At 46.6% G+C, this 22553-nt stretch overlaps 1 protein-coding gene across 1 annotated transcript in view; it reads left to right on the top strand.

Moving 5' to 3' along the window:
* Positions 1 to 22553, top strand: part of KCNQ3 (potassium voltage-gated channel subfamily Q member 3) — a 307393-nt gene that overhangs the window by 242197 nt on the left and 42643 nt on the right. The window contains exons 2-4 of the mRNA XM_058564950.1: positions 15467 to 15557; positions 17174 to 17300; positions 21736 to 21908. Of these exons, the coding sequence (XP_058420933.1) occupies positions 15467 to 15557; positions 17174 to 17300; positions 21736 to 21908 (391 nt within the window). The remainder of the gene's footprint in view (positions 1 to 15466; positions 15558 to 17173; positions 17301 to 21735; positions 21909 to 22553) is intronic.

Raw genomic sequence — 22553 nt, 5'->3', positions numbered from 1 at the left:
AGAAGTAGACCAGATGTATTATATTGTAGGGGAGGAAGACAATTCCTCTACCCTCTAGGTTCTTCTGGCTGGCCTAAGAATTAAAGTGACATGAGGCAGAATAACAGGAGAAAATCAAAGCTTTACAACATGTATACATGGGAGAAACCCAGAAAAACTGAGCAACTCACCAGATTTGCCAAAACTGCCACCTTAAATACCATTTTCAGCTAAAGACAAAGGAGGATGCTGGGGGTAGTGTTTTGGGGCTTCACAGGGGAGTAAGCAATTTACATGGAGATGAAAATGCAAATGTTTGTTACACACGTGTTTTCTGGGCTGGCTATAGACAATGATATCTTATGGTATTAGCTTCTTCCTGGAACAGGCCTTCTATCTTAAATTCTTTTAGGCAGTTTGGGAGAAAGTCAAAGTTTCTTTCAGTCTTTTGTTCTTAAAAATAATCAAACCAAAGAGACATGTTTTGAGGTAGCCAATTCTGATCTCCCACAATATTATTTCAGAGGAAGAATGAACATAATTTGCTGAAGGATTAGGTGTGCCTAATCTAGGAGGGGGAGAGGCAACAGCTGCAACATTGGAGTGGGAGGGATCAGAAAGGCTCTCTGCATTCTAGCTGGAGAGTCAGGGTGGGCACCTGACAAACGTCATCTCATCCAGTACTCATCACAACTCTGTGGTCAGCCCCTTGCATCTTCGTTTCAAAGTCTTCAAATAAAAGAGCTCGAAAAGATGGAGTATCTTGCTGAAGTCATACAGTTCACAAGAAGGAGAATCCAGACTCAAACCCAGTCATCATAAATAGGGGTGTCTGTGAGGGTCAAATCCAGGAAAGAAGTAAAGCCTCTAGGGCTGAGCAACACGTAAAGGATTCCTGAATCTCAACACCTGACTCCATCACTCTGCTGGCTTAGGTGAGCCCCAGGAAGTTTCATTCCATGAAAATACAAGAGCTTTAGCTCTGGTGAATGAAAGATGTGAAATGTGTGAAATTCAAACAAACCTGGAGCTGTAACAGCTCCGATGAAAACAGAAGGGCTTAGGCCAAATAAACGGTGGACCTACACTTTAATGAGTGTACCCTGCTGGGGCTGGGGACATAGGATCTGCCTCCAGCCCCTCAGACATACACAGTGTCATGTCTTAAGATCTTGTCTCGTTCAAAGGGTTTGTCCTAAAGGACTTGGTTATAAGGTAGCTTTACCATCATCCTCTGTTTCATCCATTCTAAGTGCATATTTCCTCCCATTTTAACACCTCTAAAATGAGGATGTGAAATACAGTCAATGGCTGTCATAACTTAATTGTCAGTTTCTCTTTCTTAGTAGCTTATACCATTATAATGTGTCTTACAATTAATGGTGTTTGAGAGAGTAATGAAATATAGTTACAGCGTTTCTTGGCAGAGTTACCCAAAGATGCTATATGTTTGATGAATTCCAAATGTATTGTAATAATGAAATTTGCTTCCAGTTGCTGAGAACTTACAAATTTCCCAGGCACTGTGTTTTATGGACTAATAAAAAATAATCATATTAATAACAATAATAATTACTAACATTTATCTAGCACTAGCCTAAACATTTTATTATCCCCATTTTACAGATAGAGAAACTGAGGCACATTTAGTCCTCACAACAACTCTGTAAGGTTGAATAATTATCCCCATAATAAACACAAGGGACTGGAGGACCAAAGAGGTGAAGTTACATCCCCAGAGTCACACAGCAGTAAATAGTGTAGTCAAAATTTAAACTTATTCCATGTCTGAATCCCAAATTGATGCTCCCAATTATAATAATTTGTAAACGGGCACGTATGTAGGCATATTGGAAGGAAAGTACCAATGACTGAGTGTCTACTGCCTGCCTTTAAGCATTTCGTATCTGTTCTCTTGTTGAGTTCTCTTAGGAGGTTGGCACTTCATCCCCACTCTACAGATGAGGAACCAGAAGCCCAGTGACAAGGCTGGACTTGAGACCCTGACATGTCCATCTCCAGGGTCCAGGTTGTTCCCTGACAGAAGGTGCCCATGACACCTGGTCAGGTCGTGGAGAAGTTGGCCTCACAGCCTAAAGCAACACAGTCAGTATCATCCACACACATGCTCCTGGGGCAGCAACAGTGAGTTCGAGCAGGGCTGTTGACGTGTTTCAAACCATTAATGAGAAGACAGGACACTCAGGAAGAAATGCTGATAATGCACCACAAAGCTTAAATAATGTTTCCAGAGGCAGATTCACCATGAAACCAATGAAGCTTAAGCTGTAGGCCGTGCACTAATTTTTTTTCATAATTTGTACTCTTTTCTCTAAATTTGTATTCCCTTTCCTCCACAAACCTGGATATGCCCATTTCATTCCTCTGATTGTGTTAAATATTCTGGTATCCAACTCAACAAGGGTGTTTTTAAGTCCCTTACTTTTAAGTTTTAAATAATTTTTTCCACACTGTTAGACACGTAACACGTCTTCAGGTGATATTGATTGAGTTCAATTGCCCTTGACTCGCAGTTTAGATCAGGAGTTGGCAAACTTTTTCCTTTTTTTCTTCTTTTTTTTTTTTTTGGCTAATGAAGATTCACCCTGAGCTAACATCTGTCACCAATCTTCCTCTTTTTGCTTGAGGAAGATTCGCCCTGAGCTAACATCCATTGCCAATCTTCCTCTATTTTGTGTGTGGGTTGCCAGCCACGACATGGCCGCTAATGAGTGGTTAGGTCTGCGCCCAGGAACCAAACCCTGGTCACAGAAGTGGAGTCCACTGAACTTAACCATTAGGCCATGGGGCTGGCCCCAGCAAACTTTTCCTTAAAGAGCCAGATAGTAAATATTTTAGGCTCGTGGACCAGACGGTCTCTGTTGCAACTACTCAGCTGTTGCAACTACCCTGCTGTTACATCCGGACACAGACAATATAGAAACAAAGGAGTGTGGCAGTGGTAAAAGAAAATTCATTTACAAAAATAGTAGGATGGCTGGATTGGGCCCGAGGGCTATAGTTTGCTAGTCCCTGGTTTCGATGATCAAAACCTGCATCTACATTACACAACTGTGGATCTATAGATTCATATGGATAGGATATAGAGAGATACAGGTAAAGATACAGATATAGATTTGTATGTGGTTATTTATGAATATGATTTTGTTGCCTCATTTCAAGAACTTGGAAAAATTTAAGGATAATTGATTTTTTCCTATATACTATTAAAGTCATTTTTTTGACTCTCTTCTATGGACGTAAGATGAGAAGGAAAGAGGTAAGAAACTAGCATCTGTGAATGCCTGCTATTTGTCAGGATTCTAGGCAGTTTACACACATGATTCTCTTTTAACCCACACGACCATCGCATGAGGTAGCTTTAGAGGGCTGCTTTATGCCACAGTTAATGGGAATTAGTGAATATCTACTTAAAGGGAATCTACTGAAAATGGGGAGCAAACTTCATACCAAACAGTGAAGAAAATATCTTATTAGTACTTTATCACAAAAAATGTAATTAAAATGCAAAAATGTATTTATTGTGTCTCATAGTTAACAAAATTTAGGTTATAATGACTATGCTTTAATTTTAGGATGAACAAAGACTGAATTGAGTATTACTTTGCGAGTATCTTTTTTATGCCAAAATTATGTGATAATAGAATTCACATTTTATGTTCTCAACATTTTGGGGGAAGGATTGTATGAGATTTTTAATCTTTTGAAGTATCAGTTGATTTGTCTTCAATTGTTCCAGTAAGATTGTCACTTGTTAATGTCTTTGCTGTATTTAGAACAGCTCTCCATCATCGTATCCCTCAACTTCATGAAATCCTGCATCTTTTGTAAGCTTTGCCTTTTCACTTTGCAAATGGTTCACTATGGTACTATTGTGCTATTGTATTGTTGAATGCTGTACCTGATGGAGAGGCAGAGACTGACCTGCAAAGCCTTGTACACTCAGGATATAGGCTGCTGTTAAATCGTCAAGGATGTTTGCATGGAGACATCATTAGAGAAGTGAGTTTTGGTTATGAGGATTTTTGCTGCCCTGTGCAATCTCTTAACTATAAAGACTGGATAAAGAATATTTAGATAACAAAAATCCCTTGATTTGTCACTCCTATATTATACATAAGAGACTGAGGTTCAGAAAAATAAACCTGTCCAAGGTCATCTGGGTTTTAGGTAGTGAGGCAAGATTCAGATCCTGGATAACTAGTATTAGTTATCTATTACTGCATACAAACTACCACAGAACTTAGCAGCTTAACATACACACATTTATTATCTCAGTTTCTGTGGGTCAGGAATCCAGGGTTCCTGGATCAGGAACCCTTGGGTCTTCTGCTCAGGGTTTCTCACAGAGGCTACAATTAAGGCATCAGCCAGGCTTGGGGTCTCATCTGAAGGCTTGACTGGGAAAGGATTCTCTTCCAAGCTCCCTTTTGTGATTGTTGGAAGAATTAGTTCCTTGAGGGCTGTTGGACTGAGGTTCTTGGTTCTTTGCTGGCTATTGGCTGAAGACCACATTCAGTTCCATATCAAGTGGGCCTCTCCAATGTGGCAGTTTGTTTCATGAAAGCCAGCAAGGGAGAGGGGCCGGCCCTGTGGCGTAGCAGTTAAGTGTGCATGCTACGCTGCTGGTGGCCCGGGTTCAGATCCCAGGTGCGCACTGACACACCACTTGTGGGGCCATGCTGTGCCGGTGTCCCACATAAAGTGGAGGAAGATTGGCGTGGATGTTAGCTCAGGGCCAGTCTTCCTCAGCAAAAAAAAGAAAGAAAGAAAAAGAGGAGGATTGGCATGGATGTTAGCTCAGGGCTGATCTTCCTCACAAAAAAAAAAAAAGCCAGCAAGAGAGAGAGTCTACTAGCAAGATGGCAGCCACAGTCTCTTGTCACCTAATCACAGAAGTGACATCCCACCTTCACTGTATTCTGTTGGTTATAAACAAGTCACAGGTCCCAGCCACCTTTAAGTAGAGGGAATTAATCATGTGAGTGAATAGTAAGAGGCAAGGATCACTGGGTCATCTTGAAGTCTGCTTGCCACAACTAGACTCCAAAACCTTTACTTTTTTCCTTTTTAGTACTGGTTCTGGTACATGGCAAATGTTTGCAACATGAAGAAGATGTTTAAAATATAACCTCACATCACTCTGTAGTACTTACTATCTTGGAATGCAACTTTCAGATGTTTAACAAAAATGCTTTGTTGATAACAAGGCTTTGCAGATACTCCACTCCTAGCACAGTGACTGATACATGGGAAGTGCACTGCAAATGATGAATTGAATGGCACTGGATGGGGAGAGGGGGTTGGGGGCCAAATTGAACTTAAAATCTCAGGATGTATCAGAGATATGGCTTGTCCTGGAGGAAAAAAAAAGGAACCATCCAGACATGGCCTGTTTCTGTGTACTTGCTTGGCCCAGATTCCCACTGTGTCTGGCACTCAACCTGGCCCAGGTGTCTTGCTGGAGCTGGAAGTGCAGAGCTAATGGTTCCTGTCTCTAGCTCATAGGGAGAGAAGAATGTGAACTGCCAGAGCTGGAATAGCATTGCCTTTATCTGAAGTGTCAAAGGAAAATAGGAGTACTAGAGAGGGCGTGCTGGTGGCAGTGTTAATGGGACTGGTGTATATTTCAGCTGATGATATTGTTAGTGTAGAGGAGGTCAGAGGCATGGAACAGATCTGCTTGGTCTTGAGAAGGCTGATAACCCTGTCCTCAGGCAGAAGCCTTCACCCCCCAAAATAAATATGGACTTCTTTTGGAGGGTTGGATGGACCTGAGAATACTGACAAAGAGTCCTGCAGAAATAGCCAAATTGTGACTCAGACTGGTGTAGATGGTGTAGTGCATGATGAGACCCAGACATCATCTTGCTAGGGCTTCTTTCAACTTCTAGTTGCCTTACCCATTCTAAGTAAGGAATTCCAGATCTGATGAAATGGCGAAAAGTTCCATCAGCCATGTGAGATTCAGTCATAGGCCTGACTCATCTGAACCAAAGTTCACCCCTGCAATTGCTAATACATGTTGGCCTCTGTGCTGTGCCAAGCACAGTGTTACACAGTCTATGAGCATTCTCATTTAGTTCTCATAACAGCCTTCCATTAAGAGCTATTGTCATTCCCATGTACAAATGAGGAAACAATTCCCTAGGTGGTAAGAGACAGAGCTGAGAACTGAACTCAAGTCTACTCATCTCTGAAAGCTCTTCCAGGTCCTCTCACCAGGGTTGTGAGCTAGAAGCCTGAACCCACAATAACTGCCCTGAAGGGCCTTTGGGATCATCCAACTGAATCCCCTCATATCACGGATGCAGACATTGAGGCCTGGAAAGAGGGAGAACTTCTCCAAACTCCTACAACCAGTAAATAACAGAGCTAGAAATAGAACTGAGGTGTGTAGTGTGTAGCTAATCCCTTGGGTTGGGCACTGTGATGCCAAGAGGAAAACCACAGTATCCTTGCTTCACCAGATCAGCCCATTAGAGGACACAGATACATGGGATGCAAGCAGGATATAATGTGCTTTGTTCATTACTGACTACACAGGGCCTAGAGTAGCAAGTGCATGTTAAGGAATGGATGAATTCTGTGAGGAGATAAGAATAAAATCCTATGTGAATGCACTGGAGGATTATCCTAACATTGATTGTAGAGCAAGAGAGGCTGAAGTGTTGGCTCTTCAAGGACAGAGATTGTCTACCCCTAACTCCTGGTGTATAATAAGTGATCAGTAAATATTTTATTGAATGAACAAACTAATTAAGGAAGACTTAATAGAAAAGGTGACATTTGAGCTAAGCCTTAAACAGTGAGAAAGGACGTCAGTTAAATGAGAGGAGGAAAGCACATGAGGGGGATGGAACAAATTTTTCAAAGGGCCTGGCACTGATTAAATGGCGAGTTTGGTGTGACTCTAGGAGAAAGGATGACGAGATGGGCCTAGAAAAGAAACTTCATCCGTTTGGCGGCTGTATTGTTAGATGCTTCTATGTTTGTAATTGTTACAACTTCACAATGGATTGGCACTTTTATCATTATATAATTTCTTTCTTTGTCCCTTGCAACAGTTTTTTCATAAAATCTATTTTAAAGTCTGATATTAATACAGCCACCCAGTTTTCTTTTGGTTACTGTTTGCATGGAATATCACTTTCTGTTCTCTCACTTTCAACCTGTTTGTGTCTTCAGATCTAAAGTGACTTTCTTGTAGACAGCCTATCACTGGAATCTGCCTTTTATCCATCCTGCCATGACATGACCTGATTTTGGGGAATCTGGTTTACCTTGCTAAAGAGTTGTGACTTTACCCTGTAAGGAATGAGGAGCCCACACTGTGTTTAAACATAATCAAGTATCTCTTCTTAGGAAAATGGTTCTGGAAGGCGTATGGAGGGGGGAGAGGAGGCAGGAGAGGAAGTGGTGAAGGATCACCCTCTCCTGTGGTCTTTTCTCTCTGCCTGCTGCCCTTGTTCCTTCTCCCCAGCTCAGAGAATGAAGAGCAATGAAAGCACTCCATGGGAGTATGCAACTGTCTGCTTCTGCGTGGGTCAGCTGTGCATCGCGACACTGACCCTGAAATGCAACCTTGCTATGCCGGGTGTTTATTTGCCTTCCGTGCTCTTCAAGTTGTGAGTTTTCTCACTTTTAAGGTAGTATTAAGAGATGACATCATCTTGAATGATTTCTAAATATCCCTTGTACTGTTTTTCATGTGTGTTATTAGACCCTGATGTCTAATGACATGGTTTGGAGCCATGACCCACTTCATAGACAAATAACTATGTGACACATTTGAGCAGAGAAATGAATAAATGTTAAAAGGGAAAAGCTGAGGTCAGCTTTCAAAAGGGGAGGCAAACACCTCAGTTAAATTTAAATTCCCTGAATGTCTCTGGTGTGTGGTATTTCACCTTCTCCCCTGATGGTGGTGAAGTCCAGTAGAAGGGGGCAGATTGTAACCAACTAAACAAATAGCAGAAATGTCCACGAAGGGTCACTCTCTAATTTACCAAAGACAAAGCAGAGAGGGGCATGTGGGAGATGCACCACGCTGGGAGCCGGGAGACCAGGGTCCTTGCCCTAGCTCTGTGACAAGTCATTAGGTGGCTGTGGGCAAATCGCTCGGACCTCTGGTTTACACATCTGCTTTCAGTAAGATGAAGGAACAAGAATAGGGCCTTCTTAAGGTCCCTTGAAAGCTCTAGTTAATAGAATTTGAAGGAGAAGTTGGCATGAGTCAAGTCAGGAAACAGAAGCATTAGAAAAATGGTTTTTGCTCTGGCTTGTGTCCTCATGTCCAGGTTCCAAAGAATGGCCAATTCTTGGCCCTATACTGCACCTGTGACAGACATCACTAATCGATAATAGCATTTTCCCCAATTAAGCTGGCAGCAATCTGAATCCTTTTCAACACAGCGTTCCAGGCAGCCTAGACCAATCTATCCTAGTGGGTTCGCAAGATAACAATGACCTGTCAATCCCGTTCCAAATGAATGGAGCAACTCACATTAGGGGATGACCCAAACATCCTTTTTGGGGCTGACTCAGGGAATAAGGAAATCCCTGACACATAGGAGGTACTGTACCTCTGAGGCATTTCTGTCGGGGGATCAGTAGAATCCTGATGTAGTCTGAGGGGTTGTGTCTTCTGCTCGAGAGCAAGGACCAGTGATGGTGGCTGAGGATCAGGACAGGTGGGCTAACTGTGACGTCAGCAACACTTGCTCTGTTGGAGAATTCAGTTCTGCCTTCACCTGGCTAGACACACTGTTTCTACACATCCCCGTCTAATGGCAGACAGACAAGGATGGTAGGGAGGAGAGTCTAGTGGAGTCAGCTGCTGCCTTCTTCCCTCGGTGTAAGACCTTTGCTATAGACTCTCAGAAAGCTGCTCACAGCAACTATAATCAGAACAGGAGCCAGCGGGGTCTCTGGGAACTACCAGAAATGGAATTGAGCTTTTCTACCCCAACCCTGGGAGTGCAGAGGAGAAGGGAAGGGATTGTCCTCTAACAGCTGAGCTGCAAGCCATCAGCCCTCCCTCCCCACTCTCCAACTGGCTCTGACCTGGCCCTGGTCTCTGCAGATCGGTGCTCCAGTCCCCACGGCCGCTGTCAGCACAAGATCTGGTCCCCGCAGTGCTGCGTGAGCCTGGAGGCTTGGTCCCGCATCTGTAAAATGGGGACATAAATATAACAATGACAGTGCCCCTGCCTTGCAGTCAGTGTTGCTCTCAGGAGTAAAAGAGGAAATGATGCGCAAAAGAAGTTACTAAGTAAATCCTGGAGTTTTCGCTGCCCTCTTGCTCTCACCGTGGATGAAGCCTATGAGGGGATATTTGTCTGTGAAGCCTCGTCTCTCATTTCCAGTGGGCCCTGCTTTGTTCGTATCGGGGAGGCCAGGCTTGGGTAAGAAGAGGGCAGTAGGGAATTCCATGTACCACTGTGGTCCATCCCTTGCATTTGCCTGTGCAAAAACCGCTGCATCTTCTTGGCTGCTGCCCCGACGGAGGTTTGTCATTGAGGGGCCCTGGACGGGAAGCACTGGTTCTTGTCCTGGCCGCCTGGGCCTTACACTTTAGATGCTACAGAGCTGCTTTCTCCTGTGCCAGTTCCCTCCCCTGCTCCGCAACCCAGGCTTGGGTGGAAGATGGCAGAGGATGAGGGTGGAAGCATGGAAGAGATGGTGTCTGGTTTAAGGGCATGTCCCAGACCCTTGACTCTGACTGGCTGCATTTGCAAAGACAGCCGGGACCCTGCAGACTGAAGGGCAGTTGTTGGCTGTCCCCAAGACTCTGCCACAAACCCTAGCTCATTCCTGCAGGTCCCAGGAGTAGGGAGAGGTGCTGGGCGAGGAGCAGAGGAAGGAGAGGGAGGAGGGGAGGGGAAGGGCAGAGTGAAGGAACGGGAGGAGAGAAGAGAGAAAAGAAGTCAGGGAAGGAAGGACAGTGAGAGAAAAGTGGGGTGAAGGAAAGGGTCAGGGCTACAGAGAAGGAAAGGAAAGTGACAGAGGAGGTAAAGGGGTAATTGGTGAGGCATGGAGAGAGAGAGAGCCAAAACTGGAGGAGCAGGAACGACAGTGTCTAGCCACACAGAGCTGGCTTCCATCCCTGAGACGGATAATTTGGTCTGTCTGTCTGAAATCAAGTTCACATCTTAAGAGTAAATTGAAATGTGCAGGAGACCGAAGAACATTTCCCCTTCGCAGGTGAAGGAGGGCTCCCTTGATGCTTCTAGCTTTATAAACTAATAATTGTTCTCAAATCTCCAAATAAATTCCCGGGGCGGCGGCTGCACTTAATTCCTTGAGGAAGTGTTCCGCTCCCCCGGGCGTTTGCTGCCCCCTGCTGGCTCAAGCCTGGTTCTGCACGCTCCCTGCAGATGGGAACCAGGCGACTGCGTTTTGGTGACTGGTTAAGGCTGAATTAGCCCTTTTCCTGGCTCTAAAATCACGGACTAGTAGAGCTGAAAGGGACTTAGGTCTCCAGCCCCGACCTCTCCCCTACGCCTGAAACTTAAATTTCGATCAGCCTGCTGGATATTTCCACTTGGACCTCAAACTCTGAAGGTCCACAACATAGTTTATCTTTGTAGTCCTGCTGGCTCCACTGCACATGCTCCTGATGTCTGTGAATAGCACGTCGTCTACCCTGTCACCTATCTCTGAGATCTTCCAGATGCTCTTCTTGTTCAGCTTCTGCGTCCCATTAGTCACAAACCCTGCTGAGACCCCCGACCTAGAGGATTCTCTCTTAGGAGACCCTGGTCATCTCTCCAGTCTGTCCCTTATCCTCTCTCATCAGCCCACAACAGCAGCTTCCTGACTACTGTCCTGTCAGAGAGCAGTCTTTAGAGATATAGATATAGGTGATATAGATATGGATATAGATGATGATATGGATATAGATGATGATATAGATATGGATATAGATGTGGTATAAAGATAGATGATATAGATATAGATGATACAGATATGGATGTAGATGATAATGTAGATATAGATGATATAGATGTAGTAGCTAGAGATATGGAGATGGAGATAAAGATCCTCTGCAGAATAAAGTTAAAACTCTTCATTTGGCCTACAAAACCCTTTATATCCTACTCCAGCCTGTCTCTCCAGGCCCATCCTATATCTCTTGCCTTTTACTCTAACTGGGTAGTTGCTCATCTCTGAAATTGTTTTTATCCATTCTCTAAACACTTATGGGTTCTTATTAAGCGCCAGGCTTTGAAGGAGTCACTGGGTTACAGAGAGACACAAGACTGTCTCAACCCTCAAGGAAAAGAATCTCAGAGCAAACACACAGGTGCAACCCAGACATCATCTGATGAATGGGGGGGTTACCCACTCTATAAAAACTGGATGCCCTTGGCACAGATTTCCATTCCACACTGCATTCGTTTTCTGTTGCTGCATAACAAATTGCCACCAACTAGTGACTTATAACAATACACGTTCATTGTCTTGCAGTTTCCTGGGTTAGGAGTCTGGACATGGCTTACCTGGGCCCTCCACTCCGGGTCTCACAAAGCAGCAGTCCAGGTGGGGGCTGGGCTGTGCTCCTTTCTGGGGCTCGGGAGCTCCCCTCCATGTTCACATGATTGTTGGTGTGCACAGTTGCAGGACTGAGGCCCCACTTCCATGCTGGGTGTCAGCTGGCGGCTTCTCTCAGGTCCTAGAAGCCACCACAGTTTCTTGTGACCTTCACAGACCCTTCGTGACATGGCAGCTCTCTCCAAGGCCAGCAGGAGATTCTCTGCTCCCTTCTGCTAAGATGGAGTCTTATAGAAAGAAACATAATCCCATTGCTTTTGCTGCACGATGAAACCTAATCAAGGGAGTGACATGCCATCGCTTTTGCCATATTACATTGTTAGAAGCAAGTCACAGGTTCTGCCTGCACTCAAGGATGGGGATTATACAAGGGAATGGCTCACTGGGGGTCACTTTAGGGCATGCCCACCATCCACACACCTCATAGAATCTTCCCACCATTTGCAGACATTCCAAGTACAGGAGCGTGGGCAGAGTCTCAGAGTCTGGCTAAGGGCTCTTGTTCCCTCTGAATTAGTTCAGCTCTGAGATCCGAGCTATCCCTTCTCCCCACACATTGCCCCAGCCATGGGCTCCAGCTCCATATTCAATGCCAACTAAAGACAAAGCCACTCACACAAGGCTGTGGTTGATGGTTTGCATTGCAGGACCACAAACTTAAAATTTTACACAATCTTGTTCTTAATAATCCTTCAGCATGTGGCTGGGCTATATCCTCTCCTCTTCTTTGTCATTCCCCACCCTCAAAACCAGCTCCCATCTCCAATTTCTGGTTAATTTTTATTGCTGAGAAGTTTAGTAGTCTCATGCCATAGGGTTGCAACTTCCACCTCAACTAGATCAATAAAATATTTCACTAGACAGAGGCAGTTCCTGACCTAAGAGGAATTCTAGTGTCAGGTGTTAAGATAGTGTGTTTTACTTACTGCACAATGCAAGCAAACGGTTACAAAATAATAATGGGTTATGATCGGTACTGGAATAGAAATGCATCAGAGGTCCCTGTGATCCCAGGGGAGGGATCACACAGGGGAACCTGCAGAGAGCAGCTGGGGTCATGGAAGGCTCTGGAGGCACTGCCAAAGCATTTAGCAGGAGGATGAAGGGGATGTGGGCAGGGAAGAGGAGCACTGAAACAGACACACATGGGCTCAGAGGGTTTGAGGAAATGCTGTCATGCAGTAGGGCCATCCTGGGAGTGGGGAAGCAGAAGACAATGAGGTTGTGAGGAGGGCAAGGCCAGATCCTGGAATTCCCACACCCTTTGCTAAAGGAGATCAAACTGGGTTCTGTGTCCATGAACTTTTGCACTCTCCTTGTGCACGTGTTGTTCACAATGCCTAAGGGGCCATACTCCAGGTCAACACACATAAAATGGGGAATGTCCTGGATAAGCTGGGACATATGGTCAACCCTAGTAGCTAAGCCTCAAATATCCTTCTAACCACTTGGCCACAGCCTCTTGAATGCTTCCAATCTTGTGCTCCCCAGGCATGTGGTGGACACTTGGACCATAATCTCAACTACGCTCTCCTGAAATTATTTGTCCTCTGTTTCCCCCACTGGACTAAAAGGTCCTTGAAAATGAGGGCTAGGATTTATTCATGTTTGCATTCTTAAAACAAGTACTATGCCCAGGACAAAAGAGGCACTAGATATATTGATATTAAATACTAACAAAATAATAGCTAACACTTAATGAAGGCTAACTATCTATAGACACTCTTCTAGGCACTTGACATGGATTATATCATTGAATAATTGAGTACATAGGCCCTTTTATTGGGTTCATTTTGCAGATGAGGAAACCACGTCACAGAGAGATTGTGTAACTTGCCTAAGATGACACAACATAAGAGAAGGAAGAGGATTCTAATCCAGGTGTTCTCTCCACAGCCTGTGAATGAATAAAATAAAGTCTTGAGAGAACTAGAGTTTGGACCTGCAGAATCATCCGAGAGGGATTAAGTTCCCTGCATGTTTCCCAGGGCCTGGCCAGTCAGTGATGAGTGCGTGCAGGGATAACACCAGGTGTTGTTTGCATGGTCCTATACAGTTGGCCCAGCGATTCCCCATCCATTATTGCCTGTGGTCCTCAGATAGCTGTGATCTCTAGGCACATTCATTATTCCCATTCTGTGGACATGATCATTGGGGTCCCAAAGTCAATGAGCTACTCAAGATCACATAGAAAGTGCCAGAGCCTCCTTTTGAGTCTATGTCTTTGGACTCCAAGCTCTGTGGTCTTTTTACTGACAACACAATTATCCTGATGTTAATGATTCCTTCTGATGAATTTCTTCATCTCTAAAATGGGAGTGACCATATCTACCTTGAGAGACGGTTGTGAGGATAATGAGCTGATAGATGTAAAGTGGTGAGTTGTAAGTACCGTCTAAAGAGTGGTGGTGGGAGTTATTGATGTTGTTACGATCGTCACCATCATCATCGTCATCACCTGAGAAGATTTGGGATTCAGGGTAGGCAGATTCCAGGCATAAGTTAGAGTCATGGATTTAACATAAAATGGCCAAACATAGGAGGGAGCTGAAAATCTTGTTTAGGTTCCTAGGTGGGGTTGGAAACAGAGATTCAGGTCTGCAGATCAGCAGGTTTATTGATCAGAAAATGTGACCAGGATCACCGAGGGTCAGAGCCAAGACTCGGGTTCCCAGCCAAGGCTAGGAGCAGACATTTCCAAACCTCCTTACATCACACCACGAGATAGCTTACTGTTGTCTGGACTATGAGCTCATGAGGACAGGTCCAGCCCGGTCATCATTGAATTCCAGCTGCGTCCCCAGTACCTGCTATGTGGGTATTTTATGAATGAATGAATGAATGAATGAATGATTGGGTACCCACTTGCACAAGCAAGCCAAAAAACATGGATTGGAACCTATTAGGGCAAAGAGCCAAATTATGTAGAGGAGGAAAGCTTGAGTATATGGTATCAAGCCTCACCCATGGACCCTAGCTTGTAAATTCCCTCTAAGAGTCTAAGACTCTCGGGGAACCTGGCACCTGGACCAGGGAACCAAGGCCTCTCCACCAAGAGGGAAAGAGAATCATTTTTCTTTGCTCGAACAATGAAGCATGCACACACGTGCACATACACACTCTCCCACCACATCCCCTTCACACACACACATACACACACACACACACACACACACACACACACACACAGAGTTTATAAAGATAATAATCTCAAAGACTTGTTTGCAGTTTGCTCCTGACTGAGGCAGGACCATGAACCAGATGACCCCTCTATGACTCTTCAGGGACCGACATTCTACATTCTTCAGCGTAGTGGTTCCTAGTCTTTCCAGCATGAAGAACACTTTGTAATTTCAAAAACAATTCACAGTCCCCAACTGAAAAAGGCTGTCTCTTTTAGTAACTATTCACTGTAAAAAAAAAATAATACTAATACATGGTGACAGAGGACTTTGCTGAGTTCATCAATCTTTGGAATGAATTCGTGTTTTTTACACTAAGAACATTTTCATATATTTGAAAGTCATAGTCCTATATGTGCAGGACACATTCTTAATTTATTCATCTTCCTGTTGTTTACCAAAGCTTGTGGTAACTTTTGGTCTTTTAGTCGTCTGCAGCCCCCCAGGGTTGGGACCAGATGACCTAGTTTGAGTTCTAACTAACTGAGTCCACTAACTAGCTGGTAAAGTAAAAGTATGCACATTGCTTAACCTCTCTCAGCCTTGTTTTCTTTAAGTGGGATATTAATCCCTATCTGCCCTACAGGTTTATCATGAGGTTAATGGAATAACACAGAAAGCACAGATCAGTGTGCTGGGGAAGCTGTAGCTTCATCTGGCAGACACCTCTCCCTGTCCAGCCCTGAGCAAGCCAGGACTTCCTTAATCTCCTTCTCCTTCCCTTCCAGGTTCCTGATTGTCCTGGGATGTTTGATTCTGGCTGTCCTGACCACATTCAAGGAGTACGAGACTGTTTCGGGAGACTGGCTTCTGCTGCTGGTGAGATCAGGCGCCCATTGTGCTGCTGAGTTTCTGGGGTAGCACCTCTGGGTGAGCTTTCATGGCGATGGCAAGGAGGCTGCCCTGGGGTTCTATTCTGCCCAGCTGATTTTGGATTCCTGGAGTCTCTGGCCAAGTCCAGGCCCAAGAGAAAGCAATGCCTGGGTCAACTGGTGAGGTCCGCCAGGGCACAGGGAGTGGCATTTGTTATTCTGGATTAGAGATAAGGGGGCATAAACAAGATCAGAGCAAAACCCAATATGCATTAACTGTATTACAAAATACAGCTTCCTCATCCTCTGGAAGTTCCATTCCAAATCCTGCCTCTGCTTTTTCTCACTAGTATCCTTCTCCCTAAGCCCTGAGGATCTCTTACTACCTTCAAGTACAAATCCCGTTTCTACATTAGAACTCCAAGTCCTCCCTCCCGGGCCTCTGCCTGTTTTCATTCTCCACCCTCCATGGTGTGGTCGAGAGAGAGCGGGTTAGCATTCTTGGGCAAGTTACCTAAGGCCCCTGACTCTCAATTTCCTCACATTCTCGCCTAAAATATGTAAAAATGTAAGGTGAGTAGCCAATGCTAGTGGGCTGGATGCAGCCTCGGCACCTGGCCGGCCAGGACGCCCCCAGGAAGGGCTGGTTCCCTCTGCAGCCCGGGACAGCATGGTCACTGGCCCTTTGAATGACCACATGCTTGCTGGATTAAGAGTCAGTGCCTCTTCAGGTTTGGCCGCCCTCTCCACACAGGGAAGGGGTGCCAGCCCCCAATTAAGGTTCATGAAATGGCAGAACCTTCACCTCGCACTGAGCTCACCATCCTGGACACCAGAATCAGCAGATTCCTTCTGAGGGCTGGCGTTTAAGCACAGCCCTGAGCTGAGATGTGAGCAGCTGAATCCTGGGAAGCCAACCAGTTCCAGGAACTAGGTTTCGGGGATCGCTGTGGAGCGGCAGCTCCCCAAGGACCCGAGGGAGATCACCAAAGGGGGGGGGCAGAGTGTCAGTGTCTGATCAACCAGGGAGGCATGGGAGGGAAGGAGCAGACCCAGTGTCCGCGAGGCAGCAGAGCGGTGCTCACGTGGTGGGCTCTGAACGTGATGCAGAGCCTGGGATTCCTTCTGTGCCACTTTGTAGCCTCGAGAAATTTGTTTAACCATTCTTTGCCTTGGTTTCTCAAAATGTAAAAAGAGGATAATGTTATAAAACACTTCGTGTGGTGCACTCAGTAACCGCTGGCCACAATTAGCAACGCCAGGGGCCAGGCCCTGGGTGGGATTAATAGCGGTTTCCTTGATATCTCTTCTCAACCTAACTGCACTTCTTAGGGGTTTTTAGTACATTAAACGGAATTTTAGATAAATGATCCATTGGAACAAAAACAGACAAAAGAACAAGTAATTACTTTGCAAGCCAGGGTGTTAGGGACAGTTAGCACATCAAAAGGAAGATGGGCGCTGTCCAAAACTGAATGGCGGTGATCAGCCTGCTCTCCCCTCTCCACCTGGAAAACAACGACAACAGAAATCCAGGTCTTCAGAACTTCAGAACGGCAGTCGCTAGTCCCGGCCCACTGGGTCCCTGCTGATCAGTGTCTCTCCATATGTTCTTCAACGCAGGAAACATTTGCTATTTTCATCTTTGGAGCCGAGTTTGCTTTGAGGATCTGGGCTGCCGGATGTTGCTGCCGATACAAAGGCTGGCGGGGACGGCTGAAGTTTGCCAGGAAGCCCCTGTGCATGCTGGGTAAGCCCTGCCCCCAGTCGGGGGTGCCCTATACCCTTCTTCTGGTGCGCTGTTCCTCTGAGGAAGTTTTAAGGCGACACTGTTCTGCTGGGAAATCCTGTGGCATCATGGAGGCCAGCCCAGCCTCTGACCCTACTGGATGAAGAGGAACTGCTCCAATCTTCCAGGTGCTGAGTTCCTCCTTCCACAACTTTTCCTCGTAATGACTCCACAGGGCAGTGACTCTTAATGGGGGCAGGGGTCACTCTTGGCGTTTGGGTTGTGAAGGAGCCAGCTCGCTCTAGGATGTTGAGCATCCCCGGTCCCTAGACCAGTAGCACCCCAGTCATTGTGACAACCAGAATCGCTGTTACATTTCCAGACTGGCTGTGGGGAGGGGAGGTGTGACACCATTACTGGTTGAGAATTATTTCTATAGGACCACGTTATGCCCATTTTACAGAGGTGGAAACTGAGGCTCACCGAGCTGAGTCATTTTCCAGTCACACAGGTAGTAAGCAGCAGATTCCATCCTAATACCCAGTTGATTTCTGCTAATGTTGAGATAAATCATATTATGGCTAATGGTCATGATGGAAAGATTAATCATAAGTATTCCTGAGTATTTTGGAAGAATCTAGCACCTGTGCCCTTCCCCACCACCATGTTGCTGTGTCCTGACCCAAAAGTTGCTTTGAGGAGGTGTCACTGAGACCCCTCCATCTGGGTGCAGACATTTTCATAGCAGAGAAAGTGGAAGCTCTCACTTGCCCCTATTGGTGCAGCATGGACCCATATGTTCCTATCTGAAGATCCTACTAAAATCACATAGGGACAGGACAAAATCTGCTGCAGTGATCATTAGGAGTCTTGGAGCTTCAAATTCCTAGGGATGGTTAAACTTACAGGATCATAGAATGTTAGGGCTGGAAGGGCCTCCAGGGGAATTTAGCCCAACATGCCCTCCCATCTGATGCTCCAGCCCCTTCTCAGCAGCCTTCAAGGGGTCACCCAGACTGCTTGCATACCTCCAGTCGCGGGGCACTCATCGCCTCTCGAGGTATTCATTCCATCTTAACTCCTCTGACTCTCTTCAAGTAATTGAGTTCAGCCATTCTATTCCTCCTCTCCACTCCAGCAGAATCTCCCTTTATCAGGAAAGATGTACTTAGTGGCTTCAACTGCATCTTATATCACACGTTCTCAGCATCGCAGTCCCTCGCCTCTGAGCATGCTATTGCTTATTCCTCACTGCCCTTTTGAAAAGTGACCCCCAGGACTGAGCACAGCCCTTTGGGTATGGATGGCCAGCCCAAGGAAGAAGAGCAGGACCCTCCTTTGTTCTAGATGCCAGACTTCTCTCCATGCAACCTGGGGTGGAGGGGCTCTGCCTTGTTCGTAGCACCCTGTCTTCTGTACCACCCTCACTGTCAACTGAAACCTCTCTTCCTTCATTGCATCTGCTGCTGAGGTTGGCCATCTGAGGTTTTTCTTTATTGCTCAGAATTTTGACTGCAAGTAGGGTGTGTGTGTGGGTGTGTGTGGGTACACACAATTTTGGAGGACTTTTTCATACTGATTTTTTTTCCGTCTCTCTTCCTTTGTCCTCTTTCCCTGTCTACCCCTGTCTTAGTCCCTTTGGGCTGTGATACAGAATCCCACAGACTTGGTGGCTTACAAACAACAACGATTTATTTCTCACAGCTCTGGAGGCTGGAAGTCCAAGATCGGGGTGCCAATATGGTTGGGATGTGGTCAAGGCCCTCTTTCAGGTTAGAGCCCGCCAACTTCTTGACTTCTCTCTGTGTCCTCACATGGTGGAAGGGGGTGAGGAGCTCTCTGGAGCCTCTTTTGTAAGGGCACTAATCCCATTCACGAGGGCTCCACCCTCATGACCTAATCACCTCCCAGAGGCCTCGTTTCCAAACACCATCACATTGGGGTTAAGATTTCAACACATGAATTTTGAGAGGGCACAAACATTCAGTCCATAGCAACCCCCAACTCTCCTTCCCTTCCTCGCCTTATCTTCCTTTCAAGTCTTCTACAATGCACAGGTGTTAAGCTGACTTCTTTTTCTTCTTTGGAGTGACCTATCCAGTGCTGACCAGAGTCGTGTATGTGTGTGTATGCATGCGCACGTGTGTGTGTGTGTGTGCACAAGGTGACTTTGTGATTGACAGTGCCCAAATTCAGAAGTTCCCATCCAGTTCCAGAACATTCTGGCATATGGAGCCAGGCCCCTCCAGGACAGGAGCGTTCTCCATGGAGCAGTGACCACTCTTCCGAGACGTGCTGACGTAACAGAGCTGCAAGTCACGCTCCCCTGCCGGCCTGCCCTGGAGAGATGAGCCCAGGCCTTAGCACCACACCATCCTTGCTGGCTCCTTTGCTGGTGTTGCTGCATTTTCTGCTCTGCTCATCTTGACCTCTTCCATAATGTGGCCCTTGTGGGAAATGCTGCTTTTCTCTGTGTCTTTGACAAACACAGTTATCGTGTCCATGGTCATCATGGCCTTCATATTAGAGGCAGCCTCGGAGTCTGCCATTTCAGGTGTGGATGGGTCCATCTGGGCTGGAATCCGCCATCCTGTCTGAGCATCATAGACTTGAGTCACGTTTACCAGGCATCTAGGTGTTGTTTTGTTTCATTTTCTACAAACGTTATAAGGGATAGTTTTGCACAGATAAACTGAGAAGCCTGGCCAGGGGTACAGACATTGGTATCCAGCTATTTGACCCCTAGTTTCTCCCAAAGGTTAGGCACACCTGGAGGACTTTGGTATGGTAGAAAGGATGCTAGCTTTTTCGGCAGACGTACCTGGGCGTGAATTGAGGAGCCTATTCCAAGCTGAGAGACCCACACATACAAAGGTGTGGAGGTGTGAGAGAGCACTGTGTGCTCAGCAAACCACACATGCTTCTGGAAAGTTCCCCAGGGCCAGATCACAGAGGAGTTTTAGGAGCTTGAACTTTGCTCAGCGGATAAACATTGCTTCAGGCATGTTTCTTGGAACCCTGAGGCTCTTGCCATAAACAGTCCTGTGGTTGAAATCTTTTGGGGAAGGCTGTACTTCATTTGTATAATTGAGAGCCACAGTGCATATTAGCATATTAGAGGCTCTGAGAAGTCCTGCAGTAACAAAACCTGTTTGATCTAATTTTTCCCAAATTGACTTGACTATGGGGTCCTTTTTACTTTTCTTTTTTTTTTTTTTTTTGTGAGGAGATCAGCCCTGTGCTAACATCTGCCAATCCTCCTCTTTTTGCCGAGGAAGACTGGCCCTGGACTAACATCCGTGCCCATCTTCCTCCACTTTATATGGGACGCCACCACAGCATGGCCTAACAAGTGGTGCGTCGGTGCGCGCCCGGGATCTGAACCGGCGAACCCCGGGCCACCACAGTGGAGCGCACGCACTTAACCACTTGCACCACCGGGCCGGCCCCTGGGGTCCTTTTTACTTGCTAACCCTCTGCAGTACAGTGGGGAGACCATGGATAGGGGTGTTGGGGTCCACTGAAGGGAATAAGGAAGAGACCAGGGCACACTGTCTTCCATACTCGGCTGTTTGACTTCAGGAGCCAGCCTGGCCCCTTCAGAAGTGCCTCATCCCCTTGGCCTCTCTGCTTTCAGCCACAGCTGTGGTAGACATTTCTGTGTCACCTCCCGACACCAGTGTCTCACTTCATGGGTGGGGCTCATGCTCTTCGACAGTCTACCCTAGGGTTTTTTCTTTTCTGAAACTAAGGGAGATCAGCGGGCAGGACAGCTCAGAAGCGTGGGGGCATTAACAACCCCAGGGGCGTCTCTCAACCAGCAAGGGGCATGAGCCGATGGGCAGATGTCCCAGCTCCCGTTTCGCAGAGGGGCGATCTTGGGAGGTGTTCTGCCTGCAGCTCAGAGGCTCCAGCGGTGACCCGCATAACACCCCTTACGCTGGCTGTTTCTCCTTCATTGTCCTCCCTCTCCTCTCACTTCTGCTTCCTGGCATCATCTCCCAAAAAATTACCCACAGCCAAGTCCCTGTCTCAGGTGCTGCTTTTAGGGGAAACCCACAGTAAAACAATGTCTCAGCTTCAGGCTTCACCTCCACAACCTGGGCAGCCTGATCCCCTCCCTGCCTGAGAGCGACCCTCAAGTGCCACCTGGGGAGCCTTGGGGAGTCACTTCCCTGGGATTTAGAAAGAGCATGGGAGTCCAACAGGCTTGCCTCCAATCCCAACTCAAGCACGTCAGGCCGTGCAGCCTTGGGAAGACACTCATATTCAGAGCTTCTGCTCCCTCGTCTGTCACGGAGAATAATCCTACTTACCACGTGTGGTTAATGTCACGATTTATCACGACAAGCTTGGCACATGCTCATCTGCCGCAGACGGTGCCTGTGGTGGCTCCGTTGCCTTTGCCTGACCTTCTTTTCTTTCTCCCCTGCCACTTCCCTGCCCTCTTTCCCAGACATCTTCGTGCTGATTGCTTCTGTGCCGGTGGTTGCCGTGGGAAACCAGGGCAATGTCCTGGCCACCTCCCTGCGAAGCCTGCGCTTCCTGCAGATCCTGCGCATGCTGCGGATGGACCGGAGGGGCGGCACTTGGAAGCTCCTGGGCTCGGCCATCTGTGCCCACAGCAAAGTAAGTGCCACGGAGAAGCCACGAGACCACGTGGGCTTCTCACCCACTTGTGCCCTTCCGTGGCATCCCCTCCCTTACAGTGTCCCCAGAAGGTGGTCATTCTGCCAAGGCCAATGATGACGATGAGGAGGAGGAGGAGCAGGAAGAGGACGAGGGCATAAGCAGATGTGCTGCAGCAAGCTAGATCTGAGCTTAAGTCTCAGTTCCGCCATATGCAGATGATTTTGGCCAAGTCACTCAACACTCTTTGACCTTCAGTTTCCTCATTTCTAACATAGGGATAATAACGCCTATGCTTCTGGATTGTTGAGAGGATGAAATGAGCTAATGCAAGGCAGCATAGGATGAGAGGGAAAGTTTCGGGAGTCCCACAGACTGGTTTGACTCCAAACTCTACTGGTGTGACTTTGGGATTTTCTGTAACCTCTCTGGGTCTTGGTTGCTGCATTTATAAAATGAGAATGATAATGCACTCACCCCATAGGATGAAAAGCACTTAGGACACACCCAGCTCATAGAAATTGTTCTACTGCTATTGTTATGGTGTAGCCGGAAGCACAGTGCCTAGAACTTAGTGTTCGACGTGGACGAGCTCACCCTAGGAGTCAGGCTCTATTGTTATCCCATTTCACTGATGAAGAAGCA

This window comes from Diceros bicornis, chromosome 21, assembly GCF_020826845.1.
Source record: "Diceros bicornis minor isolate mBicDic1 chromosome 21, mDicBic1.mat.cur, whole genome shotgun sequence".
NCBI lineage: Eukaryota > Metazoa > Chordata > Mammalia > Perissodactyla > Rhinocerotidae > Diceros > Diceros bicornis.
The sequence above is the reverse complement of the archived record's forward strand: the minus strand, read 5'-3'. Positions and strand labels throughout refer to the sequence as shown.